The 17,609-nt window shown below is 47.1% G+C and overlaps 1 protein-coding gene across 2 annotated transcripts in view; it reads right to left on the reverse strand.

Annotated features, from left to right (window-relative positions):
• LOC135900635 (proton-coupled amino acid transporter 1-like) overlaps positions 1–17,609 on the reverse strand; it is an 83,116-nt gene that overhangs the window by 51,523 nt on the left and 13,984 nt on the right. Inside the window, exon 1 of one of the 2 annotated variants that reach the window (XM_065430118.1) lies at positions 4,577–4,736. The exons of the other annotated variant lie outside the window; for it this stretch is intronic. Coding sequence (XP_065286190.1) covers positions 4,577–4,630 — 54 coding nt within the window. The 5' untranslated portion in view covers positions 4,631–4,736. Of the gene's footprint in view, positions 1–4,576; positions 4,737–17,609 lie in introns of those variants that run through there. 2 annotated transcript variants of the gene reach the window in all.

The raw sequence follows: 17,609 nt of genomic DNA on the forward strand, positions 1-17,609 counted from the left end.
TCGAATATTTTATACAATACTGAAAGCAAGCTAATTGGCCTATACTTCTCTGATTTGTTGTCACCCTTCTTATGAGTCAGCATAATGTTAGCATTCTTCTAGATCTCTTGTACACAAGAAGTTGTGAGACAGTGCGTATAAAGGGCCGCATTCATTTCAAGCATAACATCTCCTACATATTCGATTAAATTGACTGTTATTCCAACTTCCACTGCCCATTTTCCCCGGGACATGTCTTGCAAGGCCTTTCTAACTTCACAGTTAGTTATAGAAGGAGCCTCTGTATCTTGTTCATCCTTACTTTTAATGAAGGTTGCGAGGCTGCTCTGGGCACTGTGCAGGTCGGTATAGAAAATCTTCTGAGTTTTTACTATATCATCAAAATGATCCCTATGCCAAGTTTTCCTCTCACTGATTTCATCCTGGGGTCATTTCTTACTGCATTGTCGATCTTTTCGACGTTATAATTTCGCATATCGCTTACTTCAGCGAAAATTCAGGGCATTCTATCTGATCTATTGAGTTAGAAACTTTCATGCTTTGTCGTATGAGAAAGACATCGTATGTATTATACGCCGAGGAGAGCCACGGGGGCCACATAAACATTGCGAAATGTACGCGGCTCCGGGCGGCTTGTTGGGATCACTGATTTCATTTCATTTCATTTATTTTTCCCTTAAAGGCCCGAAGGCATTACATAAGGGGGGAGCAAAATCAAGGTCAAAGAGAAAGAAATTTTTTTTGACAAAAGAGAACAATAACAAAAAAAGAGTATCTAACAGTAAAATGTTCTTGTCACGCGTATACAATGCAAAGTAAAATTCATGGGATTGAAACACGAGAAAAAAAAGAAAATATATATATATATATATATATATATATATATGAATGAATACTAATCGCGCCTGCCGTGAGGTCCAGTGAGCAGAAAGCTTCTGTACCTTTTCTTTACGATTTCTCGTAGCCTGAGCTCGGCGACGATCAAATTCCTGTGCACGTTACACCAAGAGGAAAATTCCGCTTCGAGGGTCGCAGAAGTCGTTAGACAGGCTATAACCTGTCCCTGCATAGAGGTTATCGTAAGGTATGCCTGACAGGTTTCTCTCTTATCTCTTTTTGGCAACACGAAAGGCTTATCTCTCATACCCTGCTTTTTAGCTCCTGCCTGTTGTGCGTTGAAAACGAGGAAGTGTGCACTGCAGGCCGACGGTTTTGTGCGCACGGAGTTTTCCAGGGCAGGACAGTTCCGCCCAAATGTACATAAGCAGTGTTCCAAGCTGTTATTATCCGAGTGCTTCGAAAAGTAGAAACCATTCATTCAAAAAGGCCGCGATGGCAGAGTGCTTGTCTACATTTTTATGGCCAACCGTTCACCGACTTGAAAAAGAGAGAGACAGAAGATATATCTTCTGTCTCTCTCTTAACCTCCCTACGTTTCCTGTAGGAAAGGTAGGGAAGTTAACCAAATGCACGTACGGTTTACTACCTTGCACTTGGGAAAGATGAAACACAGCGATGAAAAAAAACGAATATATATATATATATATATATATATATATATATATATATATATATATATATATATATATATATATATATATATATATATATATATATATATATATATATATATATATATATATATATATATATATATAGAGAGAGAGAGAGAGAGAGAGAGAGAGAGAGAGAGAGAGAGACACTTATCGCGCACAATTGTGTCTAGCAAGGCCATGCGCCATGCATCACCCGAGACGTGCTCCGTTTCTTGCTCACTAGGAGATCAGCAGATCACTTGATGCTTGACGCGAGGTTGCAGGTTCAGTACCCGGCCATAGCGGCTGCACAGAGCGTGGAGTATACAGCGTCCACGTTGAGATTCTCGATTTCGAGGACATCCCAGTGCATGGAGGGCGAACACACAGAATCCAGGGTTACTGCGTGTTTATTAATGTGAAAGCGTTATATGGCCCATTACGCGAAAAATTCGTCGTAGTCGGCGGCATGACCGAATGATGGTAACAAAAATGGCCGACGTCGCAAAGAGTAAAAAGACGTCAAGAATGCTCAGATTGGCTCCAAATTAATCAGGGAGGTTCCCGTAAGCAAAGCAAAGAAATTTGGTACATTTAGGTCTGGGTAAGAATCGAACCCGAGCCTCTGCAGTGTGAGACGAGCACGCTTTCCCAGAAGCGGCTCCACGGTTCTGATGCTCCACGGTTCTTTAGGCGCACTAAAGGTGTGCCTAGCACGTGCGTTACTGCACACATCATGTCGCAGCCATCTGGCTGACTAAAGGCGTTGCGTATACGTATAGTGGGAACATCGTTGGGCACGTAATGGTGCAGCCAACGGAGAGGAATTGGCGCCACTTCACGAGTATATAAAATGAGTGTATAAAATAAAAAGCATTAATGTCCATTTGCACACCACTGAACGGTCCTTCGAGTTAAAAAAACATGGCAGTGGCTTAGCTCGGCTATGCCAGGATATACGTAGCGAAAGCTAAGGCATAGCATGGTTAGCCTTGGTTAATCTTGATTGCAAGTCGAGGTTAGCCTGGTTGTCTAGCTATGTTGTGGCGTTTAGCCAGTCGTTCGGCGCGCTGTTCGTCTGTTTCCTGGGCGATTCGTTTCCTCTTTATCTCGTTCCGATGTCGATTCCAGGCTCCTCCTGCTTATCAGAATTGTCGCCGTCCATACTGCCGCCTCAATTGTGGTTGCGACGCACGCGAACTCTCCTTTTCAATCCTCCGACATGTTATTTATCAGGCATGCGACGCAGCTGGCGAAGCGAGCGGAGGCAAGCGCAATGACGAGGAACGCGTGTGACAAGGAACGCGGTGTGACGTCACGTGCCTCCTCGGAGCACGGCCACGGCGAAATCGCAAGTTCGTGGCCAGTAAAGCTTTCGCTTTAATAACCGCGGCGAGGCGCCCGTTGTGACGTCATGTGCCTCCTCGGAGCACCGCCACGGCGAAATCGCAAGTTCGCGGCCAGTAAAGCTTTTAAAAACTCCTCGCGGGCAAGCGAGCGCGTTGAGACGCTTGGCGCGTTTTGATTTGGCGTTACCGAGCCGCAGTCGGAACGCAGGCGAGAGCTTGCGCGGACATGTAAGGCGCGGAAAAAATGTCCCACCATTACGAAACTCCATAAGGCAAAATTTGAGCGTAGATGAATAAGTCTTTTCATTTCGCGATGTACTGAGGCAAAGAATTAGAGAGCGAAATCACCGCACCGACTGGCAGCGGTCCAGTGCCGTCAGCGCCTTCGCAGAGGGAGGGACATGCAGTATGGGAACGCTGGCATGACGAGCGGCACCGGAACATGGCAGAAGGAAAGAGAGACGAAGGAGCATACCAACACGGTTATCGAACGTCAAGATGCGCAGTTGGTTTTTTAGTGCTCCCACTATGCAGGCAGAGTCACGGCAGGGCAGCTGAACAAGTGTGCAGCGAATAAAAGCAACTGGCATAGCTGCTGAGAACAAATGTCTCGGCAAATATCAATTCTTGCTCCGTGATCTCGAAGCAAAAGGTCACGTGCTGGGCCACCACTGTGGCTTCACAGAGCGTTCGCTTGACAAGGCTGGCTGCGTGACGTGATGCTCCCTCCTATATGTTTCCTTCCTCCATGCACCGGAGCCAGCTGAGGAAGAAGATGCATTGGCACGAGCGCGTTGACGCAGTTACGCCGAAGGACGCCGACGCTCAACCCAGGAACGGATGCCTATAAGAGCTCTGCTCTAAAACACCAAAGCGACCATAATGCTTTCACATTCCCAAACGTAAGCAGTCTGAAGTGTCCCTGCCGACATTTTTTCTGGATTTTCTGATTTGCATAGTAGAAGCTCGTCTGAAGCACAACGTTACAAAGTGCCCCAAGGCCCTGCTGTTTGGCTTCAGAACGCAAAACACCGCCGATCCATCAATGTAGACTACTATGCCGCCTCAAGCCAGGGCCTGCGCCGCCAACGGGCTTCAACAGCGTTGTGCGCGGACGGGTGGCTCCAGAGGTAAAGCTTCGGTTCATTGCCATGTGGCCACGGAAAAGCCATTACAGCCTAAGGCCTTCCCTTGTTCGCGGCTAAAGCGTCCGCACTTCGGTGGAGGCGGAATGCCTAAGAACTTCCGTTCAGATGGAAACCATAGTTATTGTGAAGGAACTTTTAAGCAGTCGTTTGCATAATTCGGCGTATATCGCAATTTATTAACAAGGGGCCACATTGGACAAAAACGCCACTCTAAAGATACTGCAATGGTTCTTGTTTGTGCCTCCTTGTCAGGGATGCACTACTGCAATTGTGCACTTGTCAACTTCCGAAAACGATGGATCTGTATATTTCGTGTTTATTTTATTCCGCCTATATACCAATGGTACGCGAGAGAAACCGAAGAATAAAGAAAAGACTGACATGAATTGCGTACGAGCAGCGTTGCTCAACCACTTACCGCCTCTTCTGCACGCTTACACGCGACTTTCTCCGGGACTCATGTAGAGACACGATCTTCGAAGACACATCCTTCAATGACGAAGACACATGTACGCGGCCAAACACGTGTGCGGAATATACTCACGTATCTGTACTCCACGATGCGCCCAGCAGTTCGCTTGAAGACGTACACGGCCATAATCACTCCTGAACGTGATCCAGTCGAGCACAAGTCTGGTGCACACCTCGCCTGATCGCGACCCCGACGAGTGGCGCACAATTCGTCTCTGTTGCCGCTTCGCGCGCGGAATCCGAACACACTGCACACTTCGTTCTGCGCGCCGGTTTGTGTACTGCGTACGTCACTTACCGCTTTATGACGAAGCGCTTATCGCACTCACGGAGCGACGAAACTGGGCGCAGCTGTTATATGGCTCTGGCGCAGTTGTGCGGAAGCCTTTTTAAATCTCGGGTAGGTGGGGGGGGGGGGGGGGGGGGTGGAAGGTAGAAAGAATGCGCCAGTGTGCTCACGCCTCTGTAAATCCTTCAAGCGACGTCAATGCGCCGGTCCCCGTGAAGGACAATCGGGTTGAGACTGAACGCACACGTGAAGCGAAAGGACACATCGTAGGGACCAGTTAACGAGATGGACGTCTGCGTATAGGCTTTACTGCTTGTTCAAACACTGAACGCCGTTTGAAACACGGGTTGCTTGCGCTGCACCGTTCGGAGTTGCGAAAAGGACCGCGTACACCGAATATCGCTCGATCAGGGATTCTGACTCGGAGGCGCAGTAGGATGTAAATGTTTCTCATTTCTTTTCTATCGGGACAGTTAGCACAAAAGAAATATGACCAAGTCTGCGAAATCATTGTGTAAACCGCGTTCTGTGTGGTAGGTCAACAACGGCTCTCTGTAGTCCAATGTATACACTCGGGCTAGCATGTACTCCAAATGCCTACGTGACGCTCTTCGCGCACATTTGGATGTCTTCGTGCCATGGTGTGTTTGAACCGTGAAGAAAGAAGTGTAGCCACTGGGCGTATAGCGTGAGCTAGCGCCAACGATAGCGCCAACGACAGCCGCCAAGCGCCAACTGCCAACGACAGTGACAATATCCTTACAAGTCTCTCTCAAATGTCTTAAAAGACGTATGCCAGACAAAACACTATTGTGCACTCACTCGCATAGTTATACAAGTGCGCGATCGGACGGCCCTAAGTAACATCTCGCCTTTCAATAGCTGCATACTCCGTATTTGAAGATCGGTTCAACGCTCCACTTTTCTCTTTTTCTTCGAATGGCAATCTAAAGTGCTTTGTCCCGCCGTACACGTAATACACATCCTGTCAGAAGTTTTCTGTAGTCGCCCGAATGGGGTCGCGAGTCTGTGTACACAACTACTAGGTTCTCCCTGGAAAACAGCTGCGCGCATCGAGTGTCATCGCGACTCCGGAAACGCATGCCACGCAGCTTTACTCATCGACGGTCCGCCAGCACAGGGAATCCACGCCGGCTCGCCCTGTTGTCTCGGCTCTCGACGATCACGTCACTTCGGTGTGAGACCCACGAGAAACTGGTGGGAAGGCAACCCGCCCACGGCCGGGTTGAGCTCGATGTCATTATTCAGCGCAGCCACAAACAGAGTATAGGTGGATGGGGCAAAGATACGAATTCAAGCACTGAAATATACACAAACTGACAAGTTATGCCAGCACCCGTCTCGGTATATACACTAGTGACTACGACGCTGGGTTGACCCCGAGGTCGCGGCCCGAATCCTCGTCTGCAGCAGCCGCTTCCTTGTATGGGCGCGATGCGAACACGCCTCTCGATTAAACGAAAGTGGTAGAGGTGTTAACCGAAGCTTTCCGCTGTGCGGTGCACTTCGTTGGGGCTAGCTTTGAAACATAAACGTAAGTCACTCATAATTAACTTGGGAGTTTCCGCAAGCGAGCTACAGCGCACTCAAATATTTTTGAGAAAGGTTTGTAGCAGTGTGTCTCGATCTGTGTGCCAGTCAGACACTCCAAGGAACGTTGAGGGAATCCGAGCGAGCGTGTGCCGGCCACAGCACATACTATAAAAGCGTGCTATTGACGAGTATACTGAGGATCTCAATATCTCCAGAAAAGCAGGTGGGCCACGCGAAAGACACGTCGGGGAAGCATATCAAAGCTTACAAAAAAGAAATGCCACCGAAATATGCGGCAGTCCACTTTCGACTTTCTTGAGTTTCTAGGTAGGCATGATTCTGGCGTGGAATATTATTTATTTGTGATTGTTGGTTTAACTGTTTTAGGTTGGGAACACTTCGCCGAAAATGCGCCTGTGAATACCGTTTCCAAAAGAACTCGGTTACATGGGCTCAACTTTGTCAAGGGTGCACATCTTTTCGTGCTGCGTCGATGTGTGCTCACACCGCTGTTACATCGCGTCAAGTTTCAAGCCTCATATCCAACAGACAGTAAAAATGTTCGCACTGCCTTGGTCCCATGGCAAACACCATTCTCCTTATAGGGTAAGATCCAATCGTTGATGGGGGCAAATTAGGTTTTATTTTCTCAGCGACTTTTTGTGGCATGTTTACACATGACGACACAAAAACAGACAGCACGAAAGTTGCATGAAATAAACATTGCTAGCATTCGCTGTCAAACTCTCATGTCAGATATTTCGGTGTGCACCAATTGGTCAGAATTAATACACTGTTTTCAACTATGGCGTCTCTCTCTCTCGTTGCAGGTGTAGTCTGAGATCGTTGTCCTGTTTCCTTACATGGTTAAATCATGGTAATGATGTTAGCCATGGGACAAACCTGCACCCTTAAAGGGCCTTTCACCAGGTCTGGCCATATTGAGCTGACAAGCGCAGAGCATGCAATGAGCGCTAACGAACGTGTATGCAAAGAATTGCATCGCTACGCGTCGCGGAAAGGTCTGAAATTTCAATCCGAACGCCGTTTACCCTTTCTCTCGCGGCGACGCGCTCCACGCCGGACGGTCACGCAGTCGCGTCCCTACGCCTACGTAGTCGGGTTCGCAGTGTGACGTCGCTCGTGGTGACACGTGACTTCGATAATTATTCAAGGCCACATCTGTTATTTGTGTGATCTGTTGCCTGAATTGACGAATTGAAGTTTAGAGAAATGATGAAACACACAAACTGAATGTCTGCGTGTTTCTTGTTTTACTTCGCACCAAAGAAAGAGAGATTTACTTCGGCTTCGCCTGCTTGTTCCTACGGTCGTACAGTCACGCGGGCAGGTACCGAAGCTATGCCATTTTCTACCGTGTTCCAGCGCGTGATCATGCTCTGAGATCCGCTTGTTCTGCCTCAGTATTCGTGTAGCACTGAATTATACCGCTAGTGATGTGTCCTTGTGCACAGCGCGCAAAATCGTGCGGTGCGCGCAACGCCGTCAGCGGAAGTGCGCACTGCCGCAAAAAAAAAAACAGTAAAGAAAACGAAAACAGAAGAAGAAGAAGCGAGGAGAAAAAATAAAGGCGGGGCCCGTGGCGTAGGCGTCGCGCGATCCTCGAGGTCCGGTATGGGAGAATGGGAGAACGCAGGGAAGAAATTTCGCTTGCGGAGGCTAGACGGAGCGAGCAGAGAGAGAGGGAGAGTGAGATAGAGGAAAGGGGAAAGGCAGGGAGGTTAACCAGAGGGGAAGATCCGGTTTGCTACCCTACACTGGGGAAAGAGGGGAGGTAAAGTGATAACAAAGAAGAGATAAAGAAAGAAAGAAGCACAGACATGCAATCACTGTTGGTCACTGTCGCCGCACACTGTCACCGCACAGCACAGTAGCACTTGCAGCACTATGAACACCTGTTCATGCTACAGCCGCTTGTCCAATTCTGTAGCCCTTAAAAACTGCAACAGTGCTCTCGTCGCCCTCTGCTGCGATGGCTTGTGATGGCGGCATTTTAATATAACTTCCTCTGTTAGAGGTCTTCGGTCAAAGCACCCTATCGCGTTTGCGAATGATCGTCTCTGTAAATTATAGCGAGGATAGTCACAGAAAAAGTGCTGAAGAGTAGAAAGTAGAGTAGAGAGAGTGTCTCGCTATGCAGTATAGAGCTCGCCTTGTGAAATCATGGGTTCACGGCACTGAAATATTTATATCTCGGCTATTTATGAGCCGATTTGAAAAATTTTTGCTGCAGAACACTCCCTAGAGGACACCTAACAACTCCCAGCGTATACCAAAATTTGCTATGGGGCCTTGTGAAGGGCCTTGTGAGGGGCCCTTTAAGAGTGCAAAATGTTTGCCGTGTACGTATATTTCCACGTGTGCCACTCTGGCGCTCTAGGGGAAGCTAAATAATATTTGCTAAAGACAATCAAGCAGTCACGGAAAAGGGAGCTTATCACACAAGAAGGTCATGCGGTCAACGTGTTTCAGACGCCTGTAATTTATCGAAAGGGCTAGCGAAATGTCCGATGAAGGATGAAGAGCGGCAGTCTTTAATGATAAACTAGAGAGCTTCGCCTGCCTGACGGCCATGGCATACCTTATCTTTATAGATGCCGGGCGAAATATGAGAAGACACCACGCCGTGAACACACAAACACAATTCGCACAAACGTTTCAGCCGAGACACACGCGACAAACTATCTGCGCGAAGCCGCATTCTTCATTTCGACGCAGATAAAATTGAAAGCAAGAAAAAGAACGATCATGCTGAGACGTTTCCAGCACATACGGTCGTTTTTCGGGTGGATCGCAGACATCGTGTGAGTGGACACATAAAGCATCCGGAAAACCTAACATTTCACTTTGATAAAAAAAAATACTGTTTAGTTTGTTAAGACCGCAGCATAAAGTCTGCACATCTGTGCGTGCTGTTATGATCGGCTTGGAATTCATCCGACCTCTCAAGTGTGAGAAACGTTCCAGCTCGCCTTACCGTGTCGAGGTAATTAATGCCCTCAACCACGAGAATGTGTCACCCCTATAGGGGTGACATATGGTCCCTGCCACGCGCTGAGTTGACACAGGTAACCGGCAGGACACGAAGGGGAAGAAGCCATTGACTTCACAATTTGACAAGGAGACACAAGACTGCGTTGAATACGCAGGCACTGACACCTCTTTGAGCGCAACCCCAAGCAGACTTCGACTATACCACAAGAACACGAGAAGGGAATCACCCTTTCGTTGGGGGACCCTGGACCGATTGCAATTGCTATACGCGAGGGGTCATTTAAGGCCGCCCTGGCCCCCGTGTTCGGAAGAACCTCTCGTACTCGGATAGAGTCCCAGCCATGTACCAATGAAGTGAATACACAATTTATAATCTTTCATCACCACGATGCCCGCCTTCGTCACCGTATCCTGGTTCTTGCAGTGAAGACCCACCTCACCCGGTCGAGATTTTATCCTTGTCCTTTTGTCCTTTCTTAAAGAGAAAAAGAAGCACTCAAGGGTTCCCTGAATAATCAGTGAACACCTAAATGAATACATATATGAAGGCCAGAAGTTTGAGAAACACTGACTTAGACGGCAAGAGACAATTTAGACCCGCCGTGGTTGCTCAGTGGCTATAGTGTTGGGCTTCTGAGCACGAGGTCGCGGGATTGAATCCCGGCCGCGGCGGCGCAGATGGGGGTGAAATGCGAAAACACCCGTGCACTTATATTTAGGTGCACGTTAAAGAACGCCAGCTGGTCGAAGTTTCCGGAGTCCTCCACAATGGCGTGCCTCATAATCAGAAAGTGGTTTTGGCACGCAAAACCCCATAATTAATAATTAATTAAATGACAATTCAGTCGTTGCAAATAAGCTCGAACTGTGACAACATACTTCAGATAAGGAAACGTATCCTGAAACGCCACAAAATCTGGAGGAGAGAAACGAGAACCAAAATCCCGACTCAGCCTGTTTTATCTTCTCTCTGTCACCTTTCGCGCAGCTTCCGTGCTGTTCGCCCTTCACGCGATGCTAAGCCAACGGAATTTCTCTTCAACCAGTCGGAAATTCATGTCGGCGCTGGATTTATTGCCAAACGTGGTAGCGCGCACGGCCCCTGGACACACAGCGTTTGAGGGCATTGCCTCGTTGCCACTCACCTCCTGAATGAGTCGAACAGGCGTCGCATTTTCAGTGGTCGAAACAGGGGTTGCCTTACATATCATTTTGTCCGACATTCAATCATATATCACTCACGTGCAACATTGCTTATACAAATATTACGCGACAGAAAAGAAGCCTAAAGCGAAGGCGTCCTGCAAGCATCGTTGAAAAAATTGCCCTGTACGGCAGCCAGGGCCGCGACATATCGAAATATGTGAAATATATATGTATAACAAAAAACATCCTCCAGATGTGTGCCAATCAAACAACAAAAACACACTCATCCGACAGCTGCAAACTGGTGCCAAACGAAAGAGGCACCAAAGCACAACTATTGTGGTCAGGTGCGCGTTTTTGGACATGCCGGCCTCCCGCTCAAGGAAGTGCTCCGAGGTGTTCGAGGAGCCTTACAGTAGAGTATAGGGGCCGTGATGCAAGAACTGCGGGAAGAATATGACGTACGGAAAAAACGCCTTCATTGTAAGAACACACACACAAGGGCGAAAACGAATTCTCGAAATTTCACCACTGTGTATTTCCCATCTGTTCATATTTTTACCTGCTCATCGCAGACTCCATCGCGGTCCCGTGTGTTAGTGACTGCATACGCCATGTGTTCGAACTCAGTGTGGTGCGACTTGCCTTCGCCTTTTGTGTTCGTATTCGTTTGCCGATCATTGTGTGCTGCGTATTTTTGGCTCTAGGAGGTTTCTTTTTCTTGCTACATGCATATATTGCTGTTTCTGCCATGCGTAAAGGAGTAGCCGTCTCCATTATTGGGTGACTACATCTCTTTATTTCATGTTATTAAAAAAATGATAAAAATATAACGCCAGGAAAGCGACGAACGTACCCTGAGCACTGCAGCCCTCGTTTATTGGAGCGTCACAAAACATCACATACGCCACCTCCAACGTGGCACAGTCCTTAAGTACTCTTTCAAGGCCTTCTTCTTTGGCCATTTAGAGGTTTCTTAACGGTGGCAATGCAGAACGCCACGGGCTGCGCGACATATATCATGAAAATGCGAAAGTTTTCAACAGCGGCGGAGCGTGCCGGCGGCAAAAGCGCTGGAGATTAATCCTCGTATTCACTGGCGTTCGGTACAGCTCAACCCAAAAACCAATGATGACGCGATCGCCCCTTCTTATTTGAATCCATTATCTGGGATCGCTTATTCTTCGATATATTTCTAGGATGTCCGTGCTCCCTGTCTCTTTGTCCCACTATTTTCTTATTAACTTACAACTACCCCGACCTACTTGTTTTACGCCTATCTTTCGTCTCTATGTATATCTCTCTCGCGCTGACATTGCAACGTGTCTTTGGCAGAACTAACGCGTTTAATTTATCCGCCCTGCCACAGGCTATTAAATATTGGAATGATCTTCCTGACACAATAGCTAATATTGTTAATCCCGTGCAGGCACGTACCCAGGATTTTTTTTCGTTGGGGGGGGCACCACCTCCACCACCACCACCACCACCACCACCACCACCACCACCACCACCACCACCACCACCACCACCACCACCACCACCACCACCATCATCATCATCATCATCATCATCATCATCATCATCATCATCATCATCATCATCATCATCATCATCATCAACCTGTTTTATGCCCACTGCAGGACGGAGGTCTCTCCCTGCAATGCGATCTCCAATTACCCCTGTCCTGCGCCAACCGATTTCAACTAGCGCCCGCGAATTTCCTAATTTTATCGCTCCGTCTAGTCTTTTGTCGTCCTCGATTGCCTTTTCCTTCTCTTGCTAACCATTCTGTAACCCTAATGGTCCAACGGTTATCTAACCGGCGCATTACATGACCTGCCCAGCTACATTTTTTCCTCTTGATGTCAATTAGAATATCGTCTGTACCCGTTCGCTCTCTGATCCAAACCACTCTTTCTCTCTCTTAACGTTATGCCTAGCAATCTTTGTTCGATCGCTCTTTGCGCGGTCCTTAACTTGCTCTCAAGTCTCTGCCCCATATGTCATCACTGGCAAAATGCACTGATTGCACACCTTACTTTTCAATAATAATGGTAAGCTTCCAGTCAGGAGCTGGCAATATCTGCCGTATGCGACCTAACCTATTTTTATTCTTCTGTGAATTTCCTTCTCATGATCAGGGTTGCCTGTGAATAATTGGCCTAGGTAAACGTGCTGCTTCACAGTCTCTAGTGGCCGACTGGCGATCCTGATCTCTTGTTCCTTTGTTGTTGTTGTTGTTGTTGTTGTTGTTGTTATAGCCTGTGGCACGTGTGGCTCCTACCCAGGATGGGCGATTGGCCAAGAAATGGGTGGATTATTCCAAAATAATATACAGCATAAATTTCCTAATATCTATGCGAATAGCATTGAATAGGGTTGAATTGCCGGCTAAAATAAAATCAGGAAGGTGCTGTTGAATGAGGAATAATTAATTTGAAAGTAATAAAGAAATAGAATTTAGCAGGGCATTCGTTTAGATTCTGTAAGGAATGTTTGGACAGCGAAGCATGCATTCCTGTGGCTGAATCCCAAAGTGGACGTCCCGAACAAAAGAATTGCAGGTTCTGTCAAGTCCAGGCCAATTCTTCGAAAAGGTATCTCCAACAATCTTTCTCTTAACGCAGCAAAGCGGCGGCAAGATAGAAGAACGTGCTGTATCGTCTCCTCTTTCTCACAAAAAGAACAAAGGGGAGCGGGAACCAAACCCGACCTGTATAAATTGAAATTTAGGGAGGGAATGAGGCAGCGTAATTTGGCGAGGCAGACCTCAAGCATCTTTGTGTAACAAGATTCGCTATGCCAGGGAAATGCCAGGTGTTTATACTCTGGAGAAGCTGTCAAATGTGGGTTTCTGGGTTTCTGTGGGTTTCAAATGTGGTTTCTGTCAAATAGCAGTTTCTGTATCCTGTTCATTATTGTTTCCAAGTGAGGTATCGTGACTCCTCTTGGTACTGTATACAGGTCAGCTTAGAATTTTTCCGCTGCCTTTACTATATCTTCGAGATTGCTGATGATATTCCCCTTTTTATCTTTTAGTGCAAACATCATGGTTTGTCCTATACCAGGTTTCTTTTTTACTGATTTCAGGCTGCGTTCATTTTTTACGGCTTCTTCAGTGCTTCTCATGTTATAGTTTCGAATATCAGTTATTTTCGCCTTGTTGATCAGTTTTGACAGTTCCGCGAATTGCGTAACGCTGTGCGGCCGCCAGTCACATACAACCGCGTAGAGCGCAGGACTCTGCGATTCTAGACGTACTGCGCTCACCGCGAAAGGTTAGAAAAACACCCACACAAGCACAGCAGAGAAGTGGCTACGTGAGGCGGTTCGACCGATAACTGTAGAAGCGTCATTCAAAACAAGTAATTGTTCTCCACTTCCGGCGGCGTTTTCTCTACTTCCTTTTTCAATAAAAAGATGTTGATCCATAAATAGTCTCATAAACAACGCTTAACTTTTTTATTATTCGCTTTTGCTTGCAGTTTGGTTGTTGCCTTGGCTCTCTCCCTTAGTATATCGCTTAATTTCTCAACTCCTTGCGATTTTTGTTTCCAGTTGCCAATTTTGCACGAAAAGTGCTATACAGTTAGGGAAAAACAGACGAGGTAACGGGCGACAGTCATCTTGCTTATGGGTTTGAGGGTTATTGCAGGGTTTCATGATGGACGCTCTTTCACATTATGTTATTTCCCACCTTATCTAACCCATATCACGTGTATATGGTTCCGGCAACTGCCAGCGTCGCGGCGAGCCGTAACTCAAGAAAATAATGAAGCAAAGGGAAAATTTAAACGCAATTGGCGTTTTCTCCGGCCGCAACTCGTTCTATGAGAGTAAAGACCAGTTGAGTAACAGCCGCATCCCTCCCGTGGTCCCAGGATCAGCCTAAACAAAGAAGGTTGAACTAACAAAAGCAACAGGTATGCGCGTGACGCTTGAATAGGTGGTGACAACTGAACGCATCGCGAGTTAATCGCGCGGGTGCGGAATCTATGAGAAACCTGTCCTTCACATTACAAAAGGTGCCGATAACTACCGCCGTCTAAACGGAGTGAAAAAGGCAGCATAATGCTGACCGATGAACAGCTGTCAAGTCTCACTGTTGATCTGGTGGCGCTTTAGGAATCTGTGAGGAGTGGTGGCGTGGGTGGGGAGGGGGGGGGGGGGGTATGCCACTTCATTTCGGGGGGGGGGAGGCCCTCGGCACCCCCCCCCTCTGTACGTGCCTGATCCCGTGACTTTTAGGCAGCAGTTAAGTGTACATTTTAAGTGTTGACTTTGAATCGATATGCGATTATGTCATGTGAACGTGTTTTCAACAGAACTACCTGTACATTTACAAATTTCTGACTCCAGCCTGAATTGTATAACCTGGATACGACCTCTTTCGCTAACTATTGTGTAGCTTCCATTTCCATAATGGTGAATTTATGTACAACTTTCCTTGCTCCTTTTCATCGTTTAACCTTATTGTAAGCCTCCTCACGCAATGCTCCAATTTGGAGCCTGTGAGGACCTTAAATAAATAAATAAATAAATAAATAAATAAATAAATAAATAAATAAATAAATAAATAAATAAATAAATAAATAAATAAATAAATTGTGCGACATAAGTAGCATCTTAATTGAGCGTGTGTCAGGTGTACCAGGTCCATCAGGTCCAAAGGTGTAACAGGTGCAAAGCGCAAAACAGCGCATGTCGAACGCACAATGCCTGACAGGGCAAGTGTCGGTCACTCGGTCACATCGTTATCAAAGGACACGGGAGCACTGACATTGCATGTAGGTCGTGAAACCATTGTTATGGTATCAAAGTGCATGATGCATGTAGGTCGCAATATCAGTTGTAATTTCTTTTATTGTTTTTACTTATTGTTGAACTACTTTTCCTTCTTAGTTTTACTTATGTATGAAATTGTTTCAAGTATCAGCTACACTAGAGTACGTGTAACTTTGTTGAAATTTCAAACAGTGTCTGTATCAAGGAGTCGAATTTCAAACAGTGTGGATGCTGAACACTAATGACATGTTGGCTACTGGTACCGCATTTAACTATGTCTTCTGTATTAGCTGCATGTCCGTATTGGTTTCATGTATGACCTCAATTTTGTTGTTTAATTTAGTTTTTTACTGATGTTTACATCGCCACGCTGCTCTACCTTCATATGGTCTCTTGGGCCCAGTCAAGCTGTTTCGCACAGTTTTTTGCCCAAGAGCTCCGACCATGTGTATGGTGAAATAAAATTAATTAAATTGTGAAATAGGGAAAAAATGCAGGACACTGATATCGCATTCCCGATTTCCGCATCGTCGCTTTCCGCGACGTTTTTGTATACTATACCTGCTAGTTATTAAACTTGATAGCATTTGTTTGGCTCTACTTTGCGACCCTTCAATAAAAAGGTGGTGTTCTCTCTAATTTCGCATCCCAGACACTACTATCTCTACGCACAACCGACACATTCTAAAAGTACTGCAAGCAGCTTTTATCAATAAGATTATGGATTCGCCTGTAACTTACGCATACAGTTCCGCTTCATGTACGGATTGCAAACGGTTTAGTGACTTTTGTAACACGGACGAACTAAATGTGCGCAAATCGCCACCGCCAATACAATGAACCCTTTATGAATTATGGATAAAGTCTAGCAGTTTGTTTCCTTTTTAATGCGTTAGCATTCTTAAGGCACTTCACGCACTTCCCGAGGGCCAACTATATACCTTTATTTGTTCGTTATGTTTGTATCTATGTACGTTTGTAACTAATCTTTTTCCCGCCTAGCTGGATCACTGGGTAGACGTTGGTTGAATTGGTAGTGCATCGGACCGAGGGAAATATAAACCCTGTGCTGAGGGAACAGGGTTCGAAGCCAACCGTGAAACCACATTGGGCCACTGAATATGTGGCGATGTGTATACACCTGTGCCGGGCTTCAAGGAGCCTCTTTCACGCTGACATGGGTCGCTGTAGATGCGGGACTTGTAGGCACCGCTGTTCGGAGAAACTCTGACGACATTGCCCCTCCCGCACTCTGCATTATGCAGGGCACGGCCGGTGACCCTTCGACGTTTACAAGCCCGTGCGTATCCTAACCTTGCGGTTCTTCATGCAATATACCCTGAAAGGTATCCCAGTGCGGACTGCTCTGTCTGTGGACTAACGGCAACATTGATCATGTGCTGTGGCAGTGTGAAGCCAGCGGTTCCGCCTTCAGCGAGGATAGGTAAGCTGCGCTCTTGGGCAGCGTCGAACTCAACGACCAAGCCCTGGCCGTCCAGAGTGCCCGCGACCGGGCCGTCAAGCTCGGCTTGGCAGACTCTACGTGGGACTAGCCGTATGGCGCGGGGTCTCCCTGCGTCTTCTCTGGACCTAATAAAGCTATTTCACTCACTCACTCACTCACTCACTCACTCACTCGCTCGCTCACTCACTCGCTCGCTCGCTCGCTCGCTCACTCACTCACTCATTCACTCACTCACTCACTCACTCACTCACTCACTCACTCACTCACTCACTCACTCACTCACTCACTCACTCACTCACTCACTCACTCACTCACTCACTCACTCACTCACTCACTCACTCACTCACTCACTCACTCACTCACTCCGAGCACTGCGCCACTCGGTCTGTGGTGGTCTTTAATGAATCTCTTTGATGTCAACTTAGGGTGACTGCGTACGTGCCAGTAGGCGTGCGCCGCTCTTCAGCAAACGTCTTTGACGCCAACTCGAGTAGCCACATATGTGCCGCTAGAAATATGTGCCACTGCACGAAAAAGATGCCTTAAATTCATCCGACGCTGTAGGTAAGCGCAGCCACTTCTCAAGGGTTCCTCAAGGACAGCAACCCGACGCACTGGAGGCGGTGCCTCCCAAATCCCCAGACCACTCAGCACATCCTTATGGAATACGAAGGTATTCACCAAGTGAGACCCGTAAGTGTCGAACACCTCCCACAAACGCTTGGACGGAAGTGGGCGGAGGCATAAGCCGGTCACCAGCCGAAATAAGCAAGAGACGTTTAGAGTATTGGTGAAAGAAAATGCAGAGAAGAGATTGATTGATACGAGCGGATCCGTTACAGGTATAGG

This window comes from Dermacentor albipictus, chromosome 3 (genome assembly GCF_038994185.2).
Source record: "Dermacentor albipictus isolate Rhodes 1998 colony chromosome 3, USDA_Dalb.pri_finalv2, whole genome shotgun sequence".
Classification (NCBI taxonomy): Eukaryota; Metazoa; Arthropoda; class Arachnida; order Ixodida; family Ixodidae; genus Dermacentor; species Dermacentor albipictus.